The sequence below is a fragment of the Setaria italica genome, chromosome IX, assembly GCF_000263155.2.
Source record: "Setaria italica strain Yugu1 chromosome IX, Setaria_italica_v2.0, whole genome shotgun sequence".
Lineage (NCBI taxonomy): Eukaryota > Viridiplantae > Streptophyta > Magnoliopsida > Poales > Poaceae > Setaria > Setaria italica.
The window spans coordinates 46844485-46870398 of record NC_028458.1 but is presented as its reverse complement, the minus strand read 5'-3'; the positions used below and the strand labels follow the sequence as shown (position 1 = coordinate 46870398).

The following is a 25914-nucleotide window of genomic DNA, read 5'->3' as shown; positions in this document are numbered from 1 at the left end:
TACGGGTGGGTGTCGATCGCCTTTCCTCCCGCGCTAGGGCGGCGGCTACTTGTATTAGCATGCTCATCTCTTTGGCTGTCAGCGTATCTTTCGGTGAGATGGACACAAGGCTCCTTCCTAGCTACTGCAACGGTGAGGCCTCGAGGGGTCACGTCGTCGCGAGGCGGGGAGCGCAGGTCAGCAGTGAGCGAAGCGCCCTAGTTGGGCCAGACACTGGCGTTGGTGGCGGTACGTTAATAAGGCTCGGTCGGTTGCTTTCCAGGCTTACGGGATTGAATACCATCTCGTGCTTTTGATTTTTTTTATTTTTTATTTACGAATTTGCAGAAATAAATAGGAGATCCAAAAAATTGCAGAATTAGACCCATGCCGCCGGATCAACCGGTGGTATACGGCTACTGCCGTCTCAACTGGTGGTAAGAGAATATACCATCGGGTGAAACGGTGGTAGCTTCGCATGTGCGTCACGTCAGCTACCAAATCCGCTTATCACCTTCTGATCCGGTAGGCAGCACACGGGTTGCAACGGTGCGTGGGACGAGGCTGTTTACGCCATGCCATCCGGTGATATCTGGTTTCCGCCGGATCAGGGGCGGTAACAGGTGCCGCCGATTCAAACGGCAGGAGTGGGATCGTTACCACCACCTGGTTCAGCGGTAGCTGGCCCGTGCCTTTAAAAGCCGCGGAGCGGCCGGGGCAGAGCGCACACGCATTTCCGGAGGAAGCGGAGGGAGGCGTGCGGTGCTGTCTCTGGAGGAAGTGGAGGGAGCTGAGAGGAAGAGAGGGAGCTAAGAGGAAGGGAGGGAAGAGGAAGAAAGGGAGGGAGGAAAAGAGAAAGAAAGGGAGGGAGGAGAGGAGAGGAGGAGAGTAGGGTGAAGATTGAAGCTCAGATCTTCGCTTCATTTAAGGTATTATTACAAATCCCCTAGTTTAGCTTAACTCGTAGTTGGTAGATGTAGTAGTTGATGTAGTAGCTATATAAATGGTGTAGTGTTAAGTAGAAAAATAGTTGTTCATATGAGACATAGAAAAATATAGGTTTGTCGGTACAGTGGATTTAGCTTAGTTATTTATGTTATACTCAAATTAGTTTGCTGATTTATTTAGATAAATTTGAGATGAATATTATTCGCAATGAACAAGCTATATTTTATATAGGTATTCAGAATCTAGGTGTTTTAGGGGTTAGTTGAAATTATTATATTTAGTTATAATTTTTGTTCATGTCGTGCATATCTTTATATAATGTTTCGGAATGTAGGTTTGTTTAGGGTTAGTTAAATTTAGTAATACTCTATGTTAATGTCGTGTATATTTACAAGGTAAACTAAAACTAATTTGTTCATATATTTAGATAACTGTAGTATTGTTATTATTAGCAATGCTCGAGTTAGATGTTTCTATTGTTGTTCAAATGTAGGTGTTGTTGGAGTTAGTTAAATTAAGAACATGAGAGTAATAATATATGTTCATGTCATGTATATTGACAGACACGTCGAAAAGTTTATTTTTCCAAATGTTCTATGATCGGGAGGAGGTTAGATTACCAAGACCAAGAGAGAAGACTTGGACTTCAATATACAACTGGCTATTTAAGGCTTTTGATCTTGATAGAGATCAAGTTGAGCTGTCTGTTAGGACTGTAGTGAGGTTACGGCCTGACATAATATTTTGGGAGTTGATGCCGCTTTAAGGAACTCAGAACTGGAGGGCCTATGTAAATGGTTGTACTAAGCGCGGTTTACCGCTGATATTGTTTGTTGAAGTGTTCTGAAAGATTGGGTCTACCAGTCAGATGCAAGAAGAAGTGGTAGGTGGTAAAGTTAGAGCCGAAGAAGGTGTGAAGAGTACTGATAGGCAAACTAAAGAAGATAACGAAGATGGGGTAAAAAAAAATGATGCGGAGGATGAAGATGCACCCCGTGACCCAAATGGTGAGGCTGATGAGGGAGAATACATCCCTAGGTTAGTTGAGCAGGTAGAGAGGGAAGGAGAAGAGGACCATGGTGCCATGGATGATGACTCGTTGGATGAGGATGATGCTAATCCTATCCTGCGGATCTAGTCAACTTATGACCATTCTAACCTACAGGTCAATGTGGGGAAAATGTCCCTTAGAAGTACAGGAAGAATGAGGTTTATATCGGTGCTTTATACCCTAGTGGGGATGAGGTGAAGGCAGCTGTGAAGCGATGGTCCACTTTATCTTTGCAACGGCAGTTCAGGGTGGTGAAGAGCAACTCGACAGTGTATGATGTGTGTTGTGTAAGAAGTAATTGCCTGTTTAGGGTGCACGCATGAGAGGGGAAGTGGAATGATTACTGGGAGGTGACTAGAGTGGTGAAGCACCAATGCTTGCTGGATGAATTGGAAGAACAACACCGCAACCTCACTGCTGATTTTGTTGCTCAATACATGTATCCTCAGATAGTGGAGAATCCTAGCTACGAGCCCAAGTCGATTATTTGTGCCACAAAGGAGAAGTTCAAGTACAAGATTAGCTACCACAAAGTTTACCGAGCCAAGAAGAAGGCGTTGGAGATGAAATGGGTTACATATGAAGTATCGTATGATAACCTCCCTACCCTATTGCACACCATATGCCAGAGGAACCCAGGAAGCTACTTCGACCTGAAAGCCTATCCCTGTGCTCAGTTTCCAGACAAACAGGTTCTGCAGCGGTCATTCTTGACCTTGGGTCCTTGCATTGAGGCTTTTCAACGATGTCGCCAGTCATTTGCATTGATGGCATATTTTTTACTAGAAGGTATAAAGGTGCAATCTTGACAGCTATTTGGTCCGACGGTAACAATCAGGTGTTGCCGCTGGCGATCGCCTTTGTGGCGAAAGAGTCTGGAGATAGTTGGTATTGGTTCTTGAGGAGGGTTAAGCACATGATTGTGAAGGACGTGGAGGGTGTTTGTCTAATTCATGATTGGCACAAAGGCATTCTACAAGCAATCGAAGACCTACAGAATGGCAGTGTGGAGCATTTCAGGATAGCGCAGTGGTCGGACTTGAAGAGTAGGTGCTGCATGAGGCATATGGGGGCAAACTTCCATAGTCAGTTAAAAAACAAGACCCTTATAGAAATGTTTAAATAGCTATATACCTAGAATCATGAGAGGGAATTCAATTTACTGTGGAAGAAACTTGATGAGCTTACAAAGAAATAATCCGAACAACTAAGCAAGAGGCCGGTAAACAGCGAGGCCGACCGCCTTGTGTCTCTAGAGGATGTCGGACTGGATGATCCAAATATCACGGGAAAACGGGTTAGGTCCATTAAGACATTCTTACAGTGGATTGAGAATGAGCCGAAGGAAAAGTGGGCATTATTCTATAATGAGGAAGGTGCTAGGTCGGGTATAATGAGGTGTACAACTAGGTCCTGCGTGGTGTTAGGGGACTGCCCCTTGTTGGTATCATGAAATTCTTCTTATACCGCACCGTGAAATATTTAGGGAACGGTATGCAGTGACAAATAACTCCATGGCCGATAATCACAAAAGCAATTAAAAAGGCTCATAAGCATCATGTTAATGAAGTGGGTGCCATTAAACGCTGGTTCGAGGTTGGTTGCAGGGACAAAGGTCGATTGGGAGGGAGGCGAGAGAAGCATACATAGGAGTGCATCCTTACCAATGAAGGATGTGTTTGCTCATGCCAGAAGCCACGACTGCTTCACAGGCCTTGCACCCATGTCATTGCTGCATGTATTGAGGCACGAGGACTTCAGCCTCGTCGGTTTGTACCACATTACTTCCTAAAGGAAACTATATGGACCATTTGGAGGAACGAGGTTTATGGATATCGTTTACTAGAAAACTTCATAAATAATCCTGGTAATGCCGCACGTTACATTCCTGACCCTGATCCAGAAATATTCCAAGGAGTTGGACGACGCAAGAACAAACGCATTCGGAACAACATGGATCAATCTGAAGCTGGTCCTAATGTCCGCCTCTGCTCGAAGTGCCATGAAACCGGTCACACGTACAAGAATTGCCCTGCAACGACATAAGGAGGTAGGAGTAACCAAGCTAGACCATCAACAAGTGACGCAAATGCTGCAGCACGTGGTCAGGGTCGTCGTGCACGTAGGAACAATGACAGGCTTCTGTGATTCATGTATGCAACAGTAGTAATGTGTGTTGTATGTTTATAAACTCATACGTTTCATCAACTTAGTCATATGTAATTTAATTCATCACATTTGTTCTATGTCGAGAGACTCCTGTAATTCTTAGATTGTGAAATGTAACCTAAGTTGTAATAGTAGGATATTTTAATAATTCCGTATCCTGCAATATTTCATTTATGTTGTGTTTCGAATATCTCATGTCTAGTATATTCTATTTCATTTATGTAGTATTTGAAATAACTGATATGTGTTGTAAATTTTATTATTTCATCATGTACTAATATTATAAGTGTTGCAGGTATGGCGGAGGAGCCTGGAGAGGGGTATCAGACCCCCAAGTTGCTCGACCCTTCCGTGGACGCCGCTCATAGGTCATTAATGTCAGCTGTACGGGGTGCCAACTTCAGCACGTTTCGCGCACATGTCCTGCTTTTGACGATGTCGACCAACGCTCAGTGGATTCCGAGGTACATTTTACTTAGTTAACTCAATTTCAATTTCTAATATTGTGTTCTTTTAAATAATAAATGCTATGCATGGTACAGGTTACACGCTGCGAGGCTCCTTTCTCCAACGAGGTTGGTTGAGGGAGACATGATGGACGCTGGAGTGAAGCGCGCGGACAAGGTGACACGTTTCCACTTCGACATGTCACTTCTAGTAGCTCTTCTTGACCGTTGGCGGCCTGAGACTCACATGTTCCACCTCACAGTGGGTGAGATGGCCCCGACACTTCAGGACGTGACACTCCTGCTTGGACTTCCATGTGCCGGCAGGGCCGTTGGCGCGGAGGACGTGCCAGTTAGCTAGCGTGAGGAGATTTTGGCCCAGTTTGCCCATGTTCCATGGAACGATCGGGCCGAGCCGTACCGCACCTTCAGCTCCACACACGGACCCACGAATAAGTGGCTCATGCAGTTCAGTGTGAGTACTTCTTTACCAGTCTTTTCATATTGTTCATGCTAAGTTTTGTGAATGTGTCAAGTAACTTGTATTGTTGTGCGGGCCGATCACATGACAGCCGACGCAGACGACGCCACAGTTGTGTAGCAATTGGAGGCGTACTTACTGTGGCTCTTTGGGTGGAACATGTTCTGCACGTCCCAGGGGAACTCGGTGCCTAAGCACCGACTTCCTTACGCAAGGGCTATAGCGGAGACCCTGTTTGACAAGGTTCCACCGTACAGCTGGGGTTCAGTTGTATTGGCGGTGACCTACAGGGAGCTTTGCACGAGCTGCTATAAGGTAAACTCGATGGAGCCCATCTTCGTTGGGTGCCCGTTGCTTCTTCAGCTTTTGTTGTACGAGCGCTTCTCGATAGGTCGGCCACTCATTAACGTGGCACCCTACCCGGAGTTGCCTTTGACCACGACAAAGTCGACAGACCCACGATGGGGTCGTTGTGGTTCTTGAGAAAGGTGCGGTACTATACCTACAATTACTTTCCGTACTCAATTGATATGTCGCATGCATTCACATTTCGATTACTAAACCTATTTCTGAAATATTTTTTTGTAGGGATCGTGGGTTGGAGTTTAGATGAAAAAGTGGTACCCAGACTTTGTCAGTCAGTTCGATGTTCTTGTCGACACTGACATGAGGTGGACACCCTACACAGCAGCAGATGTCCACGCTCGTGCCCCGCATGGGCTGCCTTCCTTGTGCCTGCGAGACCAGGAGTACTGGATGACGAAGAGGCTACTGGTGTACAACATCCACGTCGAGGTTTACGCGGTATACCGTGTGATGAGGCAGTTCCACCAGTAGCAGGATTCCCTACTTCCTAGTACTCACATCATTCCGGCAGACGTTCATAGGTACACCCCATCTAATAAAGATTTTGTGTTACTCTAACCCGTTGCACAATGCATATGTTAGGTGGACACATCAAGGTGGTGCTGGGCTGGCGATCTAGTGGGGCTCGAGGATGGTTCTGTACGTCGAGATGTGGGCGGCCGCTTTGGAGGACTTAGTGCACGAGGACCATCTACACTCCGACGACGCTTTCGCAGCATACCTGTAGTGGTACTTGCTGAGGACACGGACACGCATCATGCACATTCCCAGGCAGCCAACGATGGAGACCGCACCACTGACGCAGACCTACCCGCATTCTAGGGACGTGAACTTCGACATTGCGATACGCTTTTGCATCATTTGCTACTCAAACTGCTTTGGATTATGTTGCACTTTGTACAAAATATGGTGTGCCTAACTTGAACTATGTAATTGGTAACAATACGACGTTATTGCAACGGTTCAAGCAACGTTGAGGACCGGCGTGGAGCAGTGCTGGACCATGTCTCCGTAGGAGCACGAGTCCACGTACAAGAGGATAGAGCGCCTGTGTACTAGGTTCATGCGGGCTGTCAGCTGCCGTGGTGGTGACACCGATGTTCTACTTCCACCACGAGCTATCTACCCCGGGTCGTCTTCAGCACCACCTACGCAACACCCCGGGTCGTCTTCAGCACCACCTATGTAGCACCCCGGTTCGTCTTCAGCACCACCAACGCAGCACCCCGGTTCGTCTTCTCCTGCACCCACTCGTCCAGCGTACCTCGGGGCATCTTGTGCACCACAGGCACATGCAGCCCCCTCCCCCCACCGGGGCGTGGACTACTCCACGTGCACTATCTTGGGCAGCTGCTGTAGCAGGTCCTTCCACTTACGCACCGGATCCGCAGTCTGTGACCCCCACAGGTTTGTGTTCATTACTTTGTCATTTTCCATTGACCAATTTTTCTCCAATTGGTCATACTAACTTATAATTTCGTGACACAGTTCCGCAGCAGTATCAAGGATATAGTGCAGCAGGACCATCTTCACGTTCACTTCGTGTGGACGACTTCGGTGCGTCATCAATACATGCATTCTATTCCATTACAAATACGGAATGAAATTGACAATAACACTTCTTGGTTCGATAGCAGCGTACACAGACCATGGAGGGACCGATGAGGAGTCTGTAGAGGACGAGATCCAGAGGATGAGTTTGGCATGGGTGAACTCCTTTTTCAGCTACGACGTTGAGGAGATAGGTCCTTCGCAGTTGGGTGATGCGCCAGTGCCTCCGACACAGGGCTACACCTAGGAGTTCGCGATACCAGCTATAGACGCACCAAGACATCCGCCTCGTGAGGTTACTTTTTTGGAGCCTTTTACGTACGACCGGTTCCAGATCAGAGCAGCGCAGCGGGCCGTGAGACGTGGTCGTGGAGCTGTGCGTCACAAGCGAGGACGCATTTAGTCCATAAGACCTCCTTTATCTTTTGTAGGCCGGTGCAGGCTATGATGTGTACAATGCTATAGACTATGATGTGTGCTCTTTTGCAGACTACATTATGTTAGCCGGTGCAGAGACTTTGATAGCTAGGCCAGTGCAGGCTATGATATACATGCATGTCCTTTTTCATTTGCCATTATGGACATGGTCCATGGACCATGTCAGTAGCATTCTATATATGAGGCGTTCAGGCAACATTCAAACGCACTACTAACACTTCCCAACCCGAATCCACCATTTCTAGTGAGGTTGCGTCTCCCTCTAAGAAATGTCGTCATGGAGAGAGGACCAAAATGGGGTTCCACCATGCAATGAGCGCCCCAAATGCCACTGCGACTTCCGTGTGTGGTTGCAAGTATGGGAGGATCACATACCTAGGGTGAAGAAGGGGTGTAGGTACTTCAAGTGTCCCAACATTGACGATGATTTCAAGGTCAGGCCGTTCATAATCATTTTAATTATATTTTCTACGTACCGGTACCTTGAACTAATTAGGAATAAACATGCAGGCATGCACATTTATGGAATGGATCGACACTAGACCTTTAGGGGAGGTGCCCATAATCCTAGTGGTGCTAGAGACCAAAGCCCAATACTATGGTAGGCTGGAAGCGGCTTGAGACGCGGCACGTGCTGCTCGACTGGAGCAAGAGCGACGCATCCGCCAACAATAGATCTATTTGAAGGGAAAGAGGATGAACTGCAGAGGCGGCGCAACCAGTTAGGTGCTCAAGAGGCAACACTGAAACGGTAGGAGGAAGAATTCAAATCTCGTCAAGCGTCACTCCTCTAGAAAGAAGAGCGAGAGAAGAAGATGAAGAAGCATGAGGCAGAATGTTCCTCCAAAACAGCGAGGAAGGGGAAACTTCCCCGGTTCACCCAGTAGAACGTTAGTTTTGCTCCACCAATTTACATTACCTAAGGCATTTTATCCTAGGGAAGGTGCTCTTTAGGTTTGTCATGTTGGGCGCCTCGGATGCCATTGTACTGTTGTTTGTACTGTGATATCATTTCGTCTCCATGCTTCCAGTACTCAGATTGCACACTATTCTCATTATACTGCTCTGCTACCAGTACAGTACTCAAATAGGGCAGATGGGACTCGACATTGAGCCCTACGCCCCTGCACCTGCAAAGCCTATATCTAGCCTTTTTTAGGATGATTGAACACGACAGGGTACTGAGCACATGAGGGCGCAGTGCATCTCCATCTCAACACTCCTTATATTGGACCTCACTCTCCCGTATCCTTCCACACCACTGAGCTGGAGGAAAAATAATGGCATCCGCAGGAGGGAGAGGTCATGTGAGAAGGGGGGGAGGAGGGGATGCTCCTATTCCCACCATCACTTGGCTAGGTTCTTTTGGCCCAACGGAGTATGAGTCACCCCTCAATGATTTCCCTCTATATGACAAGGCTAACTATGCTCCTCCAAACTCCCTTAGGCCTTATGACGACCGTCATGATGCGTGGCCAATGTGTCACCATGGCGTGGCTTGTATCGTCCAGCTATTTGATGGCTACGGTGATGGAAGCCGGTGTTTCTTTCGATGCCCGTATGGCTTGGTGAGTTAAGTTATTACTTCTTTACTCTTCCTAAGCTTTTCGTGCTACAAACTAACATCACGTTCAGTATTATCTCGATGAAGGAAACTGCCGCTATGCGAAGTAGGTCGATTCTCCACTTCCTAAGCCAACCCTACATCCACTATCTCAAGTGCAAGATCTTTGACCTCGAGCATAAGGTAGAGGATCTTCAACCCAAAGTTGATGCAAATTCTTGAGCGGTTAACATCGCAGGTGACTTGATTTGTACCGATCCATGGTGCAAGTGCCCCTACCACCACAACAAGGATCGCCCCCCGTCTCCGCCATCCTCTGGGGGTGCTGGCTACTATGAGGCTGGGCCCTCCCAGCTCTCGCAAAGCTAGTTCTACTAGAAAGTAGAGATGGCTCTATCCCCAGCTATTTCAATTACCTAAGGCATGTTAGGTTTAGCAACGGCGCATGTTTAGGATAGCATCTGTACCGCACATGCCACTGCAATCTATAATTAATTGTTTACTCTAGAGTCGTTGGTGTTCGTATGTTGTGCACGAATTTCGTTTCTATCTGTTATAATTTTGCTAGAAACAACTATGTATCTAATGACCGGGAGTTAATTCATTTTCAATTATTTCCTCGAAGCGCTCTGCCTCTCTCAAACTATGAAGTTTCATATTGCAACCAATAGTGACATATCTGAATATTTAGTGCTTCCGATGTAACTTGATATTTTTTTTACTACGTGACAAAATTACATGAAAAAAATGAAAAAAAAACCAAGTTATAACCAGCAGCACGTAACAAAAATGGCCGTTGGTGCAAACTAGCTAGCTACCGCCATTTTTCAAAGGGCGGTAGCTACGTCCACCACTCCAACCGCCGTTTGAAATAGCGTTAGTTTAGCTACCGCCGTTTGATCTGGTGGCAGGATCCAATTCTGCAATTTTTTATCGCTTATTTATTTTTGCAAATTCGTAAAACAAAAAATAAAAAAATAAAAAAAATTTCGTGCTTCGCCTGCTTGGTGGGATCGGAGGGAGTGCACTTGGCGAATGCCGGTTCCACACTTACTATAAAAGCACGTACTGAAAAGGTGCATAGTTTTTTTTCCTAGGTACCTAGATATAGTGTATATTTAGATGCATAATAATATCTATAAACCTACATAAACCAAAACGACCTATAATTTGAAATGGAGCTAAGAGTATTATTACACTCTTGTGCATTGCCCTCTCAACTATTTCAGCAACCCTTATAAAAAAACTATTTCAGCAACAATAAACCAAGTAACCAACTAATCGCGAGAACCGAATTCTCTTAGGGGCACTTGCTAGATTAAGGCCAACTTTCATCATGTTGGAGTTGGCCAGAAAGCTACACCGATATATGTAATACAAAGCCAGACCGTGCGTAGCTCACGATTATATTTTTATGGTGGAACCTACCACCCTAGACTAATATGTGTGTTGCTCGATAATTATTGTTTTCGTTTGGCGAGAATTATTTAAATGTACTAAAAGGCTTTGTTTAAGTGGAACAAAAAGTTTATACACTTTGGAAAAAAACACGTGCAATTTTTGGGAACAAAGTTTATATAACTAAGCTGCTTGATAAGAAGTCTATATGCATGGAACAAAACACTATGGACATTGTAATTTGGCAGCCTGCTAGTTGTGGGCTGTGTGATGATGTGCTTGTGAGTTGTCTTACGGGGTTCACTTCTGGGGAAAAGGACCTTTCGCCTAGCACTTTAGTACCGGTTGGGTTTACATACGGTACTAATGCTCACATTAGTACTGATCTAACGGATAGCTCCCCGTGAGCCTCTTTAGTACCGATTGGAGCCCCCAACCGGTACTAAAGGTTACCCATTAGTACCTCCACTCGGTACTAATGTGCCTGAGAGCTATTAGTATCGGGTGGAGGCTCCAACCGGTACTAAAGGGCCCTATCTCGTTCACTGGTGGCCTGACTGGCCCATCCCGACCCCCTCCGCCTGCGCACGGTCCATAGCCTCTCCTCGTCTCCCCTCCCCCTTCCTCTCTCTCTGCCCCCTCCGCCTGTGCACCACGGCCCACTCCGCTCCCGTCCTCCCTCCTCCGCTCGCCCCGTCTACCTCCCCTCCCCTCCCCCCTCCGCTCGCCCCTCACCGGCAGTGAGGAGCAGCGGCGGGGCGAGGTGAGGCGGTGGCGCGGATCTGCGGGCGATGGCGGGTGGTGGGAGCGGCGGCGCGAGGGCGGTGGTGGTGGGAGGGCGGGGCGAGTGGATGCAGGGGCCCTCACTCACTCTCTCTCTCTGATCCAGGATGCGGCGGCGGGAGGGTGCGACGGGCAGCAGCAGGAGGGCTTAGTCTCGAGCAGGGGAGCTCGGGTAGGGGGGTGCGGGTTGGGCTCAAGCTGGTGGGGGTAGGATTTCTTTTTAAAAAAATTTTAATACCCTTTAGTACCGGTTATTTCACCCGTACTAAAGGGGTCCCATTTTAGTACCGGAGTAGCAATACCGGTTACAAAACAGATACTAAAGGGATTTCCAACCGGTACTGATGGGGATTTTCCTAGTAGTGGTTGCACAGGGAGGGAGGGTAAATCGAAAGAGCATGTCTGGTTGTCTTTGAAAGGTTTCTGAACTTTTTCCTTAGAAGTTTGTCGTGTGATAGCTTTTGAGGCAAAAAAAAAATCACCACACTTTGTGGCAAGATTTGGCTATAAAATGAGTGCATGATATATATGTGAGCCACAACAGTATGATTGTCACATTAATTAAAGATGTAGCTAGCAACCAAACACTTTTAACATGACATTTTGTGGTGCCAATGAAACATACCCCTAATTCGTATAGGCCGCACGTAAAGGGAATCAAGGTTCCTTCAAAAAATCAGAACTTACATGAGAACACTAGGATGTTTTCCATAAAAGAATCAAATCCGCTCACAAACTTTGTTTTATTCATAGTATCGGCTGAACGTTCTCGCTCTTTTATGGCAAACAAAGATAAGCGCAAAGGCAAACACCTTTACGAACCTACAGCTATTGTCCTATTGATTCCTTGCTCTTCTGTGGAAAATACTACTCCCATCTGTGATCTATCGAAGATATAGAAATCCTGTTCTTAAAAAGACATGCCCTACGAGCAGCACTTCTTTATATGTTGTCACATAATGAGAACCGCAAATAATCTATCTTTTTTTTGCACATGTAACTGTTGGCTACACATGAAATGGCCATGTGATCATGGAAAATACCATTTCTTCTTTTGCTAGTCAGAGGACAAAAAGGCTGGACTGTTTGAATGATGATGAATAAGACACGCATGCACTCTTTTCTTTTTTCTCCCAAACAAGATTCTCCGGATCATTACAACTAAGTTCTGTCGAAAAACGTATTATTAAAGTCCGGCGTTTTCAGAACACCCTCATTTGCACAGCCTGAATTATGAAGACACGAAGCGAGGCGTTTTCAGACCCTACTTGCGGCGGTGAGCTCAGAGCAGCTGTGCAGCTACGATACAAGTGGAGCGGAGCGCTAGAATCCAGTGATCCACGCCATCCCGGCAGGGAGAGACCAGACAAAAAAGTCCACAGATAAAAACCAATCAAATTAAAATCGCCACGGCGAGACGAAAATAGAAGCAGAGACCGGCGAGCTGCGGAGTCCAGAGCAAGAGCACCCAGCGAAAAGGGCAGGAGGGCACGCACGCAGTCACGCACCCGCACCCCGCATCCGCCCTGTTCCATTTCACCACGGCCGCGGCCTTTGTGTGGCCTCCGTCTCGTGTTATCCCTTCTTCGAGTTCTTCCGCCCTCCCTCCCCTCCTTCCCCCTCGGCAAAGCCCCCCCTCCCTCCTCTCCCGGTGTCGACCCGACTCGCCGCTCCCCGCGCCCAATTCGCGCCGGCCCCCACTGGAGGCGGCGTCGACCGGGCGAGGGCCTCCGCGCCGCCGATAAGATTGCGCCGCGCCGCGCCATGCAGACCCCACCTCCCGCCGTGCCAGGTAACGGGCACCGCTCCCGCTATCCCTCCCCCCGCTGCAGCCGCGCAATTCGGTCCTGCTGGCTCCGTCGCGCTGCCTAGGGTTCTCGATTTTGCCGCCCCCTGATGCTTTTGTGGTGCCTCCGCGTGCAGCGTCGTCGCTGGAGTGCGTGAGCTCGTGCAGGGCCGCCTCGTGGAAGGGGGGTGGGAGGCCCTACGAATGCAGCGTGCTCTCGTGCGCGTGGAACGCGCCGCGCGCGCTCACGGGCGCCCTCGCCAGCACCGCGCAGTGCTCCTCCTGCGGCCACACCGAGGCCGGAGGCGGCTGGAGGAGGCGTGGGCGGTCGCGTCGGAGTAACAACTCGGTGCGTCGCTGCTGCTCTCTTGCTGTTTCTGTTATTTCGAGCCATAGTGTGGATATGGATTTCGTGGGATGTATTTTGTGTTTTGCCTACTTAGGGCCGACTGACTGGAAGTAGTGGCCTACTACTCCATTCTGGTAGCAAACATGTTTTTATCTGACTTCAAACTGATCCCTCTAGCTTCTAGTTCATGCAGGATAATAATTTAAATGCCCTCTCCTTGCAGTTTTATTCTTTTATTTTGCAATTGTTTGGTTAGCTGTTTTATTTCATTATTAGGCATTTATTTCCTCTCAAAAATAGAATATGCATTTATTTGGTTACCTGGCATGATCACGATTAGGCGTAGTGCCTGATGTTCTCTTGGTTTTGGTAAGCGCCGTTCGATGCTGGTAGAATATATTTATGAGTTGGAGAGCGAAGTATAGTGATTGCGCATGACTTCATGAAAGATTGGGTTTAGAGCATAGATCATTATCATTTATTTAAATTTATAAGCTAGCAAAATGCATTGCTCGTTCCTTTTGTGGCAATCATGTTTTCGCTACTGTGACTAGCTAAATGCTATATCTTCAGCAGCAGCATTACATTCCATCCACTTGAATAATAATTCACAATTACTCTAGCAAAAGACTAAAGGGACCATTTATTCTGTAATTGAGTTTAATGAACAACACAACCTGGAATTTGTTTTGCATGCATGGCATAGCATTTTGATGCTTCAAGGTAAACAAGTTCCGGACAGATTCAGTTTCATTGATCCTCCCTGCAGTAGTCAATCATCCTGTAATCACCTACATAGCAGTTACACTCTTTCCATGTACCCTGCTCAATAAATCAATAACTGACATGCCTTTATACTGTTGCTCGTCACCTTTGCCATCTGGTTTGCATGACAGTTTTCTATTGCCTTCCTTGACCCTTTTTTTTCTATGTTTTGTGTATTTGCTTTCTAAACATGGTTATACCCTTTCTGTTACTTAATAGGTGTATAGTAGGCATACTCTATGTGGTTCTAATTACTAAATAGGTTTAGAGTTCACGTGCTCTCTCTGTTACTAAATAGATGTAATTGAAACATATTCTGTTACTAAATAGGTGTAATTTAGACATTAGCTCATTTCACACATGCAATCTAGTGCTTTATGTGTGTTAGTGGTGAATATAATAACTTGAAGCATACATTCTAGAATGGCATCCATTTGATCACAGAGCATAAGAGGATTAATGAACAGTTTCTAGTGCAAAGAGGCTAATCTTTGGTACCATTTAAGCCATAAAGAAATGATTGAAAAGTAACTCACCTGAGCCCCCAAAAAGGTAACACAACATTTGCTAGGAAACTCTTCATTCATTTTTTAGCTTTCCACTTGACAATGCTTCAGATTTTGAGAGCATTTATTGTAATTGCTGTAGCCAAATATTTGGTGGAAAACTAGCTGTGCTCCTAAGAATTTTGCAACCTCACAAACAAACTTGAGGTTGTTTTCTTCTTAAGTTCTTAGAACCACAAAACTATGAATGGCTCCACACCAATAAGACCATTCCTTGAGGATGTATTAACCATCTTAAGTTCTGTTCTGTGTTCATCCACTGTTATCACCAGTTTCCCCTGGAATGCATAGTCACGCCAAACTACAGGATTATGTTCTCTAGTACAATATCTATTAATTCAGTTTTGTCCTTGGTGTATTGACAACTGCAACTGGTAGATAGCACGAAAAGGTATAAGTCTGTGGTCACTCTGCTACTACCTCAGATTAAGCCAACTGGAAAGATTCAGCAGAGATGCTTCCTGATGCTAAGGGAATGCCATTCTGGCATGTGGATAAGTTAGATAGTGTGGGGAAGGAGCAGGGCTGATTGGTTTTGGGCTAGACAGAAAATGGTTGAACCATACTGGGACCACTCTTTCGATGAAAAAGGCTGGTTGTGACCCATCTTGTTCTTACACTGGAGTGCGTCGGCCCTTTAGTTGTGAAAGGAAGGTTAAGCACTTTAAGGAGCTATGTTTCTGATGACATGTCCAAAGGAGATTTTAACACTACCAAAAGACGTCCCAATGTTCTTAATATAACTAAGTAGAATTCAAGAGCTTGCGATGATACCCGTCATTCAACCTTGGTTATCAGTTTGCTTTATACTCTACCTTGGTGATGATGCTGATCATATAGTTAATTTGTGAGTTTTTAACCCCATTTCGAAATATGGTTGTTCTGCGCATGCTACATCTTTAGTTTCTACAGTCACATTTCCATTGGTTAGCATGCTACATTTATACGTTTCTACAGTCACATTTTCATTGATTATAAGTTGAGTTTTTTTAAAAAAAATCTTATTGCCTGTCGCTTATCTTTTCAGTTACCGCACATCACCTTGGATGAAGACATCAATAAAGGGAGATTTGGTTATGGTCCATCACCTGCTTACTCTGAAAGTTTTTTCAGACCTTGGTCTACTTCTGTCAACCCAACATGGAGAACTTACTGCTATTCATCATCTGAATCCTTCTTCATTTCCCCAGAGACTTTGTGGGAGGTGTGTCATTGAATCATTACATTGAGTTTATTTAATGTGTTCTTTTGCACATCTACAGTTTCAAGCTTCGATCAAATCCCTCAACTTGCTCTGCAGCTTTTACTTTTTTACCATTCAGAGATGTTTTTTTAGTGAAAATACAACAGTGTTTGGGCTTTTCCCTTTTCTTAAAGAAATGATGTATAGTGCTCGCTATCGTATCTCTAACCTTCACATAAATATTCAAGAATATGCATGGAATAAGGAGCTATTCTGTTCCTGGTAGTCAAACACCATAAAATATTTTCTCTTCCATGGTGCCAACACATGTTTTAACTAAAAATGAAGAAGAAAGAAGCCAAGCTCCTTGAGAACTTTTTAAAAATGTAGTAGTTCTGGGCTGAGCACAATGCATTCAGTTCAGCAACCATGCCACTTTTGCCAAGTGTCACCCGTATATTGTAACTTGGTAGTACATATTTGCTCCTCTGAGTTTGAAAATATATTGTTAATGTGCAATCGTACCTCGTCAAGTGCTACTTAAGATTAGTTCTTAGGTGAAGCAAGGCTTAGCTTTAATGCTAACCGCTAAGGTTCCTTATGTGAAGCAAGAGTCGATTTCAATCCTAGTGAATTGTAACTTTTTTCTGTATATGTAGCAGGATCTCAAACCAGTTGTTTCGTATCTTCAACCTGAAGAGTTAAACTTTGTGCATGATGCTTTGAAGGTAGACTATACACGATATCTTCCTTCCATGCTATTTGAGAAAACAGTTATGAACTTTCTGGTTTATGTGGAAATGGCTGCATCATAATATCTCACTAATGACTGCAGTTGGCATATGAGGCACACAGTGGACAAAAACGGCGAAGTGGAGAGCCATTCATTATTCATCCTGTTGAAGTTGCTCGTATTCTTGGAGAGCATGTGAGTAGTAATATTGTTGACACTGGTGATGTATTTTCCTTGGGTTTCCCTAGGGGCTAGTAGCACTGAAGTTAAGCTTTATTTGTCTCATTGGACATAATTCGGAACTTGACTGGGATCATTGACACTATGATGATGCGATTTCTTTAATTGTCCCTAGTATACACATTGAACCTAAGTTCTATGCTGCTCTATTGGCACAATTAGGAACTTGACTGGGAATCAATTGCTGCTGGTTTATTGCATGACACTGTTGAAGATACAGATGTGGTTACCTTTGAAAGAATAGAGAATGAGTTTGGTCCAACCGTGCGTCGTATTGTTGAAGGAGAGACAAAGGTACACTATCATTGACTCACATCTTTCTATTTTTTTATGGCTGCAATTTATGATATATTTTTTTGGATTATGTAGTAAATTGAGCACAAAAAACATGCTCCATTTTAAATGTAGGTATCTAAGTTGGGGAAACTTCAGTGCAAAAGTGAGGGTAGTTCGAAACAAGATCTTAAAGCAGAAGACCTAAGGCAGATGTTTCTTGCCATGACAGAAGAGGTATCCTTTTTTTATCCCATATGGACTATCTTATCAGAAAAAATATATTTATTTCGCACCGCTTACTTAAGAAAAAAATATATGAAAAACAATGCTGTAGGTTCGTGTGATCATTGTCAAACTGGCAGACAGGTTGCATAACATGCGTACTCTCACACATATGCCTCAGCACAAGCAGGTGAATTCTTGTTCCAGTGATTTGAGATATGCCTGCACCGTACTTCCATTCTAAGCACTAAGCACAACTTTTTGCAGTATGCCATTGCCATGGAGACATTGCAGGTCTTTGCACCTCTAGCAAAACTCCTCGGGATGTACCGAATAAAGGTATCTGCTGCTTGTGTTGCCTAGGACCTATAAGAGCTAACTTTAATACTATATTGCTTTTTTCATTCTATTTTCAGCTCGTTCTATTTTGCCGCATATGCTGCCTATGTTTTTTGTTGTTAAAATTTTGGGCATCATTTAAAAGTAGCTGGTTTCAGTGCCATGTTGCCTCTTTTATATCACTGATAAGTCAAATTCTCAATAGCCTGCTGCTCTCATCTTTAGAGCTGTTGCACAACTTGTTGACTTGCCTACACCCTATACGTGAATACAAGTGTTGTATATTTACTTGTTTCAGCTCTACATTGTCATCCTTCTCCAATGACAGAATCCCTTGTTTAAGAGAAGATCTGGTCCTATATTTTTATTTCTGCCTTACTCTTAGAAACAAAATATAATAAAGTCATAGTTCACTTGCTGTCCCTAAGTCTTTCTTATACACATATTTTGAGGAATAATTCTAGTATTCACACCCTCTACTGCAATAATAGTCCACTCCAACCCCTAAACTTTTTAAAGTAGTCTCTTAATCTTTGCTGCTGGTTTTAATCATGGTGTTCAAGGTTGGGAACGGCCTAGCTCTCAAAATTGAGGGACCAAAGCAAGACTTGTGCACTCTATTTTATGATTAGAATAGGTGATCCCATACTGCTGTTTTTATGATTAGAATTAGTGCCAAAAGTGTCTCTTTGTCATATAGGCATATATCAGTATATCACTCTCTGTAGATCTGTGGAGTATCTGCACAAAAATCCTATATCTGATGTTTTACTCTTAGTGCTTTCCATTTGACCAGCAGCTCTTGTCTTTGTAGTCTGAATTGGAATATCTATCCTTCATGTACGTGAACCCCATTGGTTTTGCTGAACTAAGGAAAAGAGTTGAAGACTTGTACAAGGCCCATGAACAGGAATTGGAAGAGGTGCTGTGTTTGATTGCTAGCTTATAAGTTACGATTGATACTGCATGGTTCAGCATCATTCTCTCGTGTTTGCAATGGATGGCATTACTTTGTGATTTTTCAATTCCAGGCAAATAGAATTTTAAGGCAAAAGATTGGTGAGGATCAGTTTCTTGATCTTGTGAGTGTTGAGACAGAAGTGCGCTCAGTTTACAAAGAGCTCTACAGGTGAGCGCATGCCATCTCATCATGAAACTAAAAGTACTGCTGGCTTGATACTCCCAAGAGAGTTCTATCTATTTTCATGAGGAATCAGATTATCACAGAATTAATACCGTCTCTGCTTGCTGTAGTGCTGGCATGCTATAAGTATTCCCTAGACCTTACAGAATTTTCCAACTCATTTCCTATGAGATCATACAATTTACCAGTTTGCTACACATTTTCACCAGTTATTTTTTATAAGAGGGTTGGACACCGGATCACATTCATTGCTGACCAAAAATCACTCCATAATATGATAATACTTTGTGGTACAGTGGCCTCTGCACGCTCATTTGCTTAATCATGCGTCTCAATTGCAGTTTAAACCAAAAGATCAATCAAAAAATATTTTTTATAATGGCACAAGTGTTCTTTGATTCTTAGTTAGTAATATGGTGTAAGGTTGTTTATTTGGTGGATTATTTATTATTTGAGCCATCTTTCAGCATTTACAAAACTACGCTCAAATCCAAGAGTTCAATAAATGAGGTGAACCAGGTTGCTCAGGTACGATTTTCTGAATTTCCATACTATTTATATTACCCTTTTGAATGTCCTGTATTTGTAAAATAACATACCTTACATGTTATTTGCTTAGCTGCGGATCATCATAAAACCAAAATCCTGCAATGGTGTTGGGCCATTGTGCACTGCGCAACAGGTACAACTAACAACAAATTACTATATTGCTTATCAGTGAATGTGTCATTGGCTCACAAGTCACAAATATGTTTAATTCAATTCAGATCTGCTATCATGTTCTTGGTCTTGTTCATGGCATATGGACACCCATTCCTCAAGCTGTGAGTTATCTGTTTTTTGTCCTATTCGATGTTCTTTTGTGAATCATACAGTTTTATCTAGTGATCAATTGTGCCAACAGGTGAAAGATTACATTGCAACTCCAAAACCTAATGGCTACCAAAGTCTACACACAACAGTGATACCATTTCTTAATGAAAGTATGTTCCATTTGGAAGTTCAGGTAATGCTGCATACTAATTAATTTATTAAATTTAAACTGGCAAATCTCAAGCAAGGAAAGCATTTTATTGTGTTGCTCATCATGACCTATGTTTAAAATTCTAACCATATTGCAGATTAGAACAGAAGATATGGATTTAATAGCAGAAAGAGGCATTGCTGCACATTACAGTGGAAGAGGGGTGGTTTCTGGACCTGTTCGCCCTGGAATATCAAGTGGAAGAAATTCCAAGGGAAAAGTAATCTGCCTCAATAATACAGGCTTTGCTCTGAGGGTATTAATGTTATTTAATATAATCATACTAATGTTTTCAAAGCTTATTGTACTTCTCCCTTAAATATTAGTACCAGTGGGCTTGGGAAAATTTTGAATAGCTTACCATCTTTTATAGATTGGTTGGCTCAATGCAATCCGCGAATGGCAAGAAGAGTTTGTTGGTAATATGAGTTCTAGGGAGTTTGTTGATACTATCACCCGAGATCTTCTGGGAAGCCGTGTCTTTGTGTTTACTCCTAAAGGCGAGGTGAGGCAATGAACTTGGAGACATTACTTAATAGCATATACTGTTTTTTGGGGTCTAAATTTGCTGTTACATGTAGATTAAAAATCTGCCTAAGGGAGCCACAGTGGTTGATTATGCTTATCTGATCCATACTGAAATCGGCAACAAAATGGTTGCAGCAAAGGTATCTCACGAAGAAAAATGGCAATACATTATTAATGATGGATTACATTATTGTCTTCATATGCTCTTTTGCAGGTGAATGGCAATCTAGTTTCACCAATCCATGTACTTGCAAATGCTGAAGTGGTCGAGATTATAACTTATGATGTCAGTATTCCTTTCATAGATCACACAGTTTCTTTCTGTTCTACACTTTTTACTATTTTTTGCAATGTCAAGATACACACATACAAGGTGCAATTTTGGTTTTGTCAAACTTCTGCAGTGTTTACATGCTTATTGGTCACTTTATGCTCTTAAATTTGTTTTCCTAATATGAACCTCTGTATGATCATAGTTCTGAAATGTTATACAAGAATATTACCAGCATGTGCGAAATGTTTTATTTGTCCAAATCGTCATGTTTTCTTTATCTGGAGGTAGTATTGGAGAGAAATGCATAGTGCAGTATGACAACCTTCTCGGAAGGATATAAATATGCCAATTACTGAGTGTTGAAGATTCTTGTTGATTCCCAAAAGGGCATTTCCAGCTTTTACCAAGTCAGGCCTTCATAAATCTTTACATTCTCCTCCACAACCACTGTACTTGAAATGCAAACCTTGGAATACCCAGCGAGTTAGCTATAACTGATAATTCCCTTGATAGGTCACATGAGGTTGTGGCACTTCTTGTACATGCATACTGAGTTTAAAAGAGATTGTACATGCAGGGATCGGCATGGACCTTTCCGTGTTTTCTTGTCTAACTGATTCATGATATCTTGCTTCTTTTCTGACTGATATATCAGAATGTGGATGCATGCGTGCATCATAGCATCTCCATGCAACAAAACGTTACTTTCTTTTTCCTAGAGAGGACATATGTGCTGCACTTTTGGTCTCACTGCATGCATGGTCTTTTAAGCAAATCAACAAATCTGTTGGTTTTTTAACCTATGGCACTGGGTAGCCCAACCAATCTGATATCAATGCCCTTAATCAACATATCAAGAGCCCTCAAGGCTACTGACCTGCATAAGTGCATAAAGGTGTGATTACTGCCCACTAACTGCAACTGTCTTTTAAAACATTGCTTTGATATTATAACAATTTGGATGCATATCTGGACTACATATATGTTTGAAGTATCACGATGCTCCTCATTTTACCGCACTGCATCTATGAGGAAGGTTTCAAGGGAGCAATTGCATTGGCGAAAATGTATTATATCCATGAGCATCCCGATCAACTCAATGTATTTATTTCCTATTTCAGAAATTATCTAGTAAATATGCATTCCAGCGTCACCAGCAGTGGCTACAGCACGCCAAAACTCGCAGCGCTAGACACAAAATTATGAAAGTATGTCCTACTATCATTTTAAAATTATTTTCCTACATTATCAGATGATTGCAGTAATGAATCTTTTCCTTATCCAGTTCTTAAAGGAGCAAGCTGCCCTTTCTGCTGCTGAAATTACTGCTGAGGCAGTCAATAATTTTGTTGCTGATATTGAAGACGAAAGTGACAGTGAGCTTTCAATTCCAAGCACCAAGAAGGAAGATAGTAAATTCAACTGGGAGAAGATATTAAATTCAGATAAATTATCCTTTGTCAACAAAAGTAGCGATGGCTTTTTACCTGTTAATAATGTCCATCCAAAGGTCAATGGGAAGCAAAACAAAACTGTTAAGGAACTGGGCATCAAAATTAATGGTCATTCTACAATTCGAGGTGATAGCTTCAGTGAATTAATGCGCCCTGGCAATTCCACCTGCAAGGACGTTTTTCCTGGTTTGGATCACTGGAAATCTGGTAAAATTTCTGGTTGGCATAATACAGAAGGCAGCTCTATCCAATGGCTTTGCATAGCCTGTGTTGACCGAAAAGGTAATCTATTCCAATGCCATACTGTTGTACTAAACAGAAAATTTATATTGAATTACTGATCTTCGTATCCTCTCTACCTTAAATTAATATCTGAGCTTTACTGCAAACATGTTCAAGTGCAATTACTGTGTGCTCTCCGTGCATAGTTTTTTGCCTATCCTCCTTCAAGATACTGATTTGACAATTGTACATTCTATTGCTTTTCTTTCGTTAAATGAAATACTTATTATTTGTAGCTGCTACTAGCTTTGTACTAATCATTCCTTATGTTTGCTATATTCTTATTGATCTTTGATTGGTAATGTTTGTAAAATCTCGTGGATTAATTTGGTGACATTCACAGGGATGATGGCAGAAGTTACATCGGCTTTAACAGCCTGTGGAATTACCATATGTTCTTGTGTGGTACGTGAACTGAACTTTCCTAGATTCTTAACAGTGTGAAATGTCCATCTTTTCTTTTCTTTTCTTTTTTGGTCTTGTGCAGTTGTGCGGTACTTTATACAATGGCCATTTAGCTATTTTACTGCATTTTTCGTCCACTTAATTGGATATACATGCTCTTTGTATTGTTAGTGCCTGATCATCTTAGTTCTCGTGTTTTCCAGGCTGAAGTTAATAAAAGGAGGGGAATGGGTGTAGTGCTGTTCCATTTTGAGGGAAGCTATGAGAATGTGGTATGCTTTCTTAATTGATACAACTACCTCCAGTCATTAAAACGTGACATTTTGAACAAACAAATAAAATGTTTTGTTTGTCCAAAACACCATGCATTCAGGACTGGAGGTAGTATTTGTCTTTGAAGCATGTTGTTCTACATGAGCATTCTACCTAAATAATCTCTGTACTTGCAGGTCAGTGCATGCTCAAGTGTTGACATGATTCTTGGTGTTCTTGGTTGGTCCGTTGGATGTAGCTGGTGTCCATTGGGTGTTCTTGAGTGCTAGTGGATATCAGGAGACTTGTGTGACCACATTAGTTCACCCCTTCACCATTATCTCCTCCAAGATGGAGGTACTTTTGAAAGCACCACATGGATCGCTCAATAATTTTGTTGGTCAGATCATGGTTGGTGAGCGAGTGGAGCCCTTTACTTCTCTGTCAAAATAGACAGTGAGGGCAAGCAAACTAGAACCAGACATATGCATCATTCTAAATGTGAGTGTACATAGCAGAGCGAGTAGGGTACTGTTAGAGTGTTAGTGCAGGGATCTGTTGGATTATACAGAAGGCCTTAAAAAAGATTGCTAAAGGCTGTTCTCCCACTTATGTGGCTTGCATATACTAGTTGTCTACTTAAATGTGCAGCTAGAATTTTGACCGGAACTCTAATTCCCAAATTTTGTCCGTATTTGGTTATTCTCGTAGTCTGCCTGTAAATTTTATTGTATAGCTTCAATTTTGCAGTGGAAAATTTTGAGCACAGTTTAACTGAGATATGCACAGTTTGAATAACCTGCCATCTGGTGTGTATGAATATGGTGTCCTAAACTAGATATGGGATATTACGCTTCTGCTAATTTTTGCAGCTGGATTGTGAATGATTAATTGTATAATTAGATGACGATAAGAAAGTAGTAGTTGCTTTGTTCTTTATAGAGGGAACGGAAAAGTTTCATGTACTAGTCCATCTTTCCAGAAAGAAGGGTTCAGTACTTGATGAATGCTGACATCTAACATTTTACGGGAGAAACTACTGCGGATTTATGTAGTGAAAAAATTGACTTGTTAATCAACTGCAACGACACTGAAACAATACAAGAGTGTTGTGCTGTGTTTGTACATATGCGTCTCCATTTCAACTTTCCGCCATATGCCTAATTGCCTATGTTGCCAATGGTCGTGTTCATGTATGTCAGCATTGGTGGCAAGGCTTTGGTAAGAAATCTGTAAGACTGTATTTGTGAGAGCTTGTGCTCCGATTTGCATTGCAGCACCGAAGAAACTCAAAACTGGATCCGATTTCTTTAAGATAGGTCCCCGCTGATTTTTCTTGGACTAGCGCGCATAAACTCTGCACCGGAAATTTTAGAACTTTTCTATTTTTTTCTTATTCTTTTACATTTCGAATTACGAGAATACTCACACTACTATGTGCTACTCCGTATGTTGCATTTGCATGTATTAACGCCAAAAAAAGGGCACCTGCATTTGTCCCCCGCATACTTGCATCTGGTGAGTGGTGACCAATCGCAGGCTTCGCGGTCTGGACACGATCGGATGATTAGGCCGGCACGAAGCATTAGCAACCCTGAAGAAAGAAAGAAGAAAGCAGTAACCATCCCCGATCCAAATTCGAACCGCCTCAGCTCGCGTGGGGTCCAAGCAAGCTCCTTGGCAACTCGGATTCGCGGGCAGCTTGGCCCCCACGCGACCGTGTGGGTGTGCCGCCTACATCTGTCTCTCCCCACCTCACTCCGATCGCTCATCGTCCACCGATCCTCTGCTCGCCGCCGCCTTCTCCTCTCTCGCCCTCCTGCCCCTCGATCACCGGCGCCTGCTCTTCTCTCGCCGCCCTGCTCCATTCCGCTGCGCTGATGGCGCGGGTCCTCTCATTCGTGGAGTCCGGCGGTCAGCGCCGCCGCCGCCCGTCGTCCCCGGACTACTCGCCCCTGACGGCGACGCCCAGTCCGCGCTCCGCGTCGCCGGAGTACACGCCGGTGAGCCTTCGCTGGAGGAAAGGGACGCCTAAGCACGCGCCTTCGACGACTCTGCGACTCGGTCCGCCGCCACTGCGCCGCGCAGCGTCGCCGGACTACTCGCCGTCGAGCTCCCCGTCTCGCCCATGCTCGCCGGAGTACACACCGCAGGACCGCTGCGGCTGGAGGGCGGGGTCACCGGACTACGCGCCGTCGACCCCGACGACGAGCCGCGCCGCGTCCCCGGACTACATGCCGCTGGACCGTTGCGGCTGGAGGGTGGGGTCACCGGACTACGCGCCGTCGACCCCGGCGACGAGCCGCGCGTCCCCGGACTACGCGCCGTCGACACCGACGACGTACCGCGTGGCGTCACCTGAGTACACGCCCGTGAGCCGTCTCTGGAGAGCAGCAGGGTCGCCGGACTGCAGGCCGTCGGATCCGCCTGCAGGCGCCGCGTCCCCGGAGTGCGCTCTTGCGAGTCCATCCCGGCGCGCCGCATCACCGGACTACACGCCCCGGACGCCTCCTGCGCGCGCGCCGCCGCCTCAGAGTCCAGACTACAGCCCAAGTCCGCTGGCCCCGTCGCCGTTGGTCCTCCCCAACGCGGAGTCGGGCACGTCGCCGGCACGCCGCTACCGCCAACGCCATCATCCGTACCAGAGAAGCGGCGCCGGCACCTGCACCTGGAGCGCCGGTGGGATCGACCACGGCCAGCGCCATCTTGTCTACTAGGGGCTCTGTTATTTTAGTGATGTGAGATCTTGTAATCATTCTTGATGGGCATACTTCTAGCTTGTGTAAGGCATAATCAATACTCAATAGCATGCCTCCATCTATTCTTGGACTTCAACAAATCTTGTAGCATCTGGATGTACAACATTACGAGATGATACTTTACCAGGAAAGCTATATTTTATTTGATATTCTTGCTGC

At 44.3% G+C, this 25914-nt stretch overlaps 1 protein-coding gene across 1 annotated transcript; it reads left to right on the top strand.

Moving 5' to 3' along the window:
- The first annotated feature begins 12677 nt into the window (after positions 1-12677).
- LOC101783363 (putative GTP diphosphokinase RSH1, chloroplastic) lies at positions 12678-23776 on the top strand. Its single transcript, XM_004984381.4, has 24 exons — positions 12678-12966; positions 13098-13309; positions 15668-15844; positions 16486-16551; positions 16659-16751; positions 16959-17090; positions 17205-17306; positions 17407-17484; positions 17562-17633; positions 18448-18555; positions 18665-18762; positions 19245-19305; positions 19397-19459; positions 19545-19601; positions 19682-19783; positions 19899-20057; positions 20175-20306; positions 20383-20469; positions 20544-20615; positions 21725-21811; positions 21889-22339; positions 22683-22744; positions 22948-23016; positions 23194-23776. The coding sequence occupies exons 1-24, from the start codon at positions 12939-12941 to the stop codon at positions 23284-23286; spliced, it is 2661 nt and encodes an 886-aa protein (XP_004984438.1). The 5' UTR covers positions 12678-12938; the 3' UTR covers positions 23287-23776.
- Positions 23777-25914: the final 2138 nt, after the last annotated feature.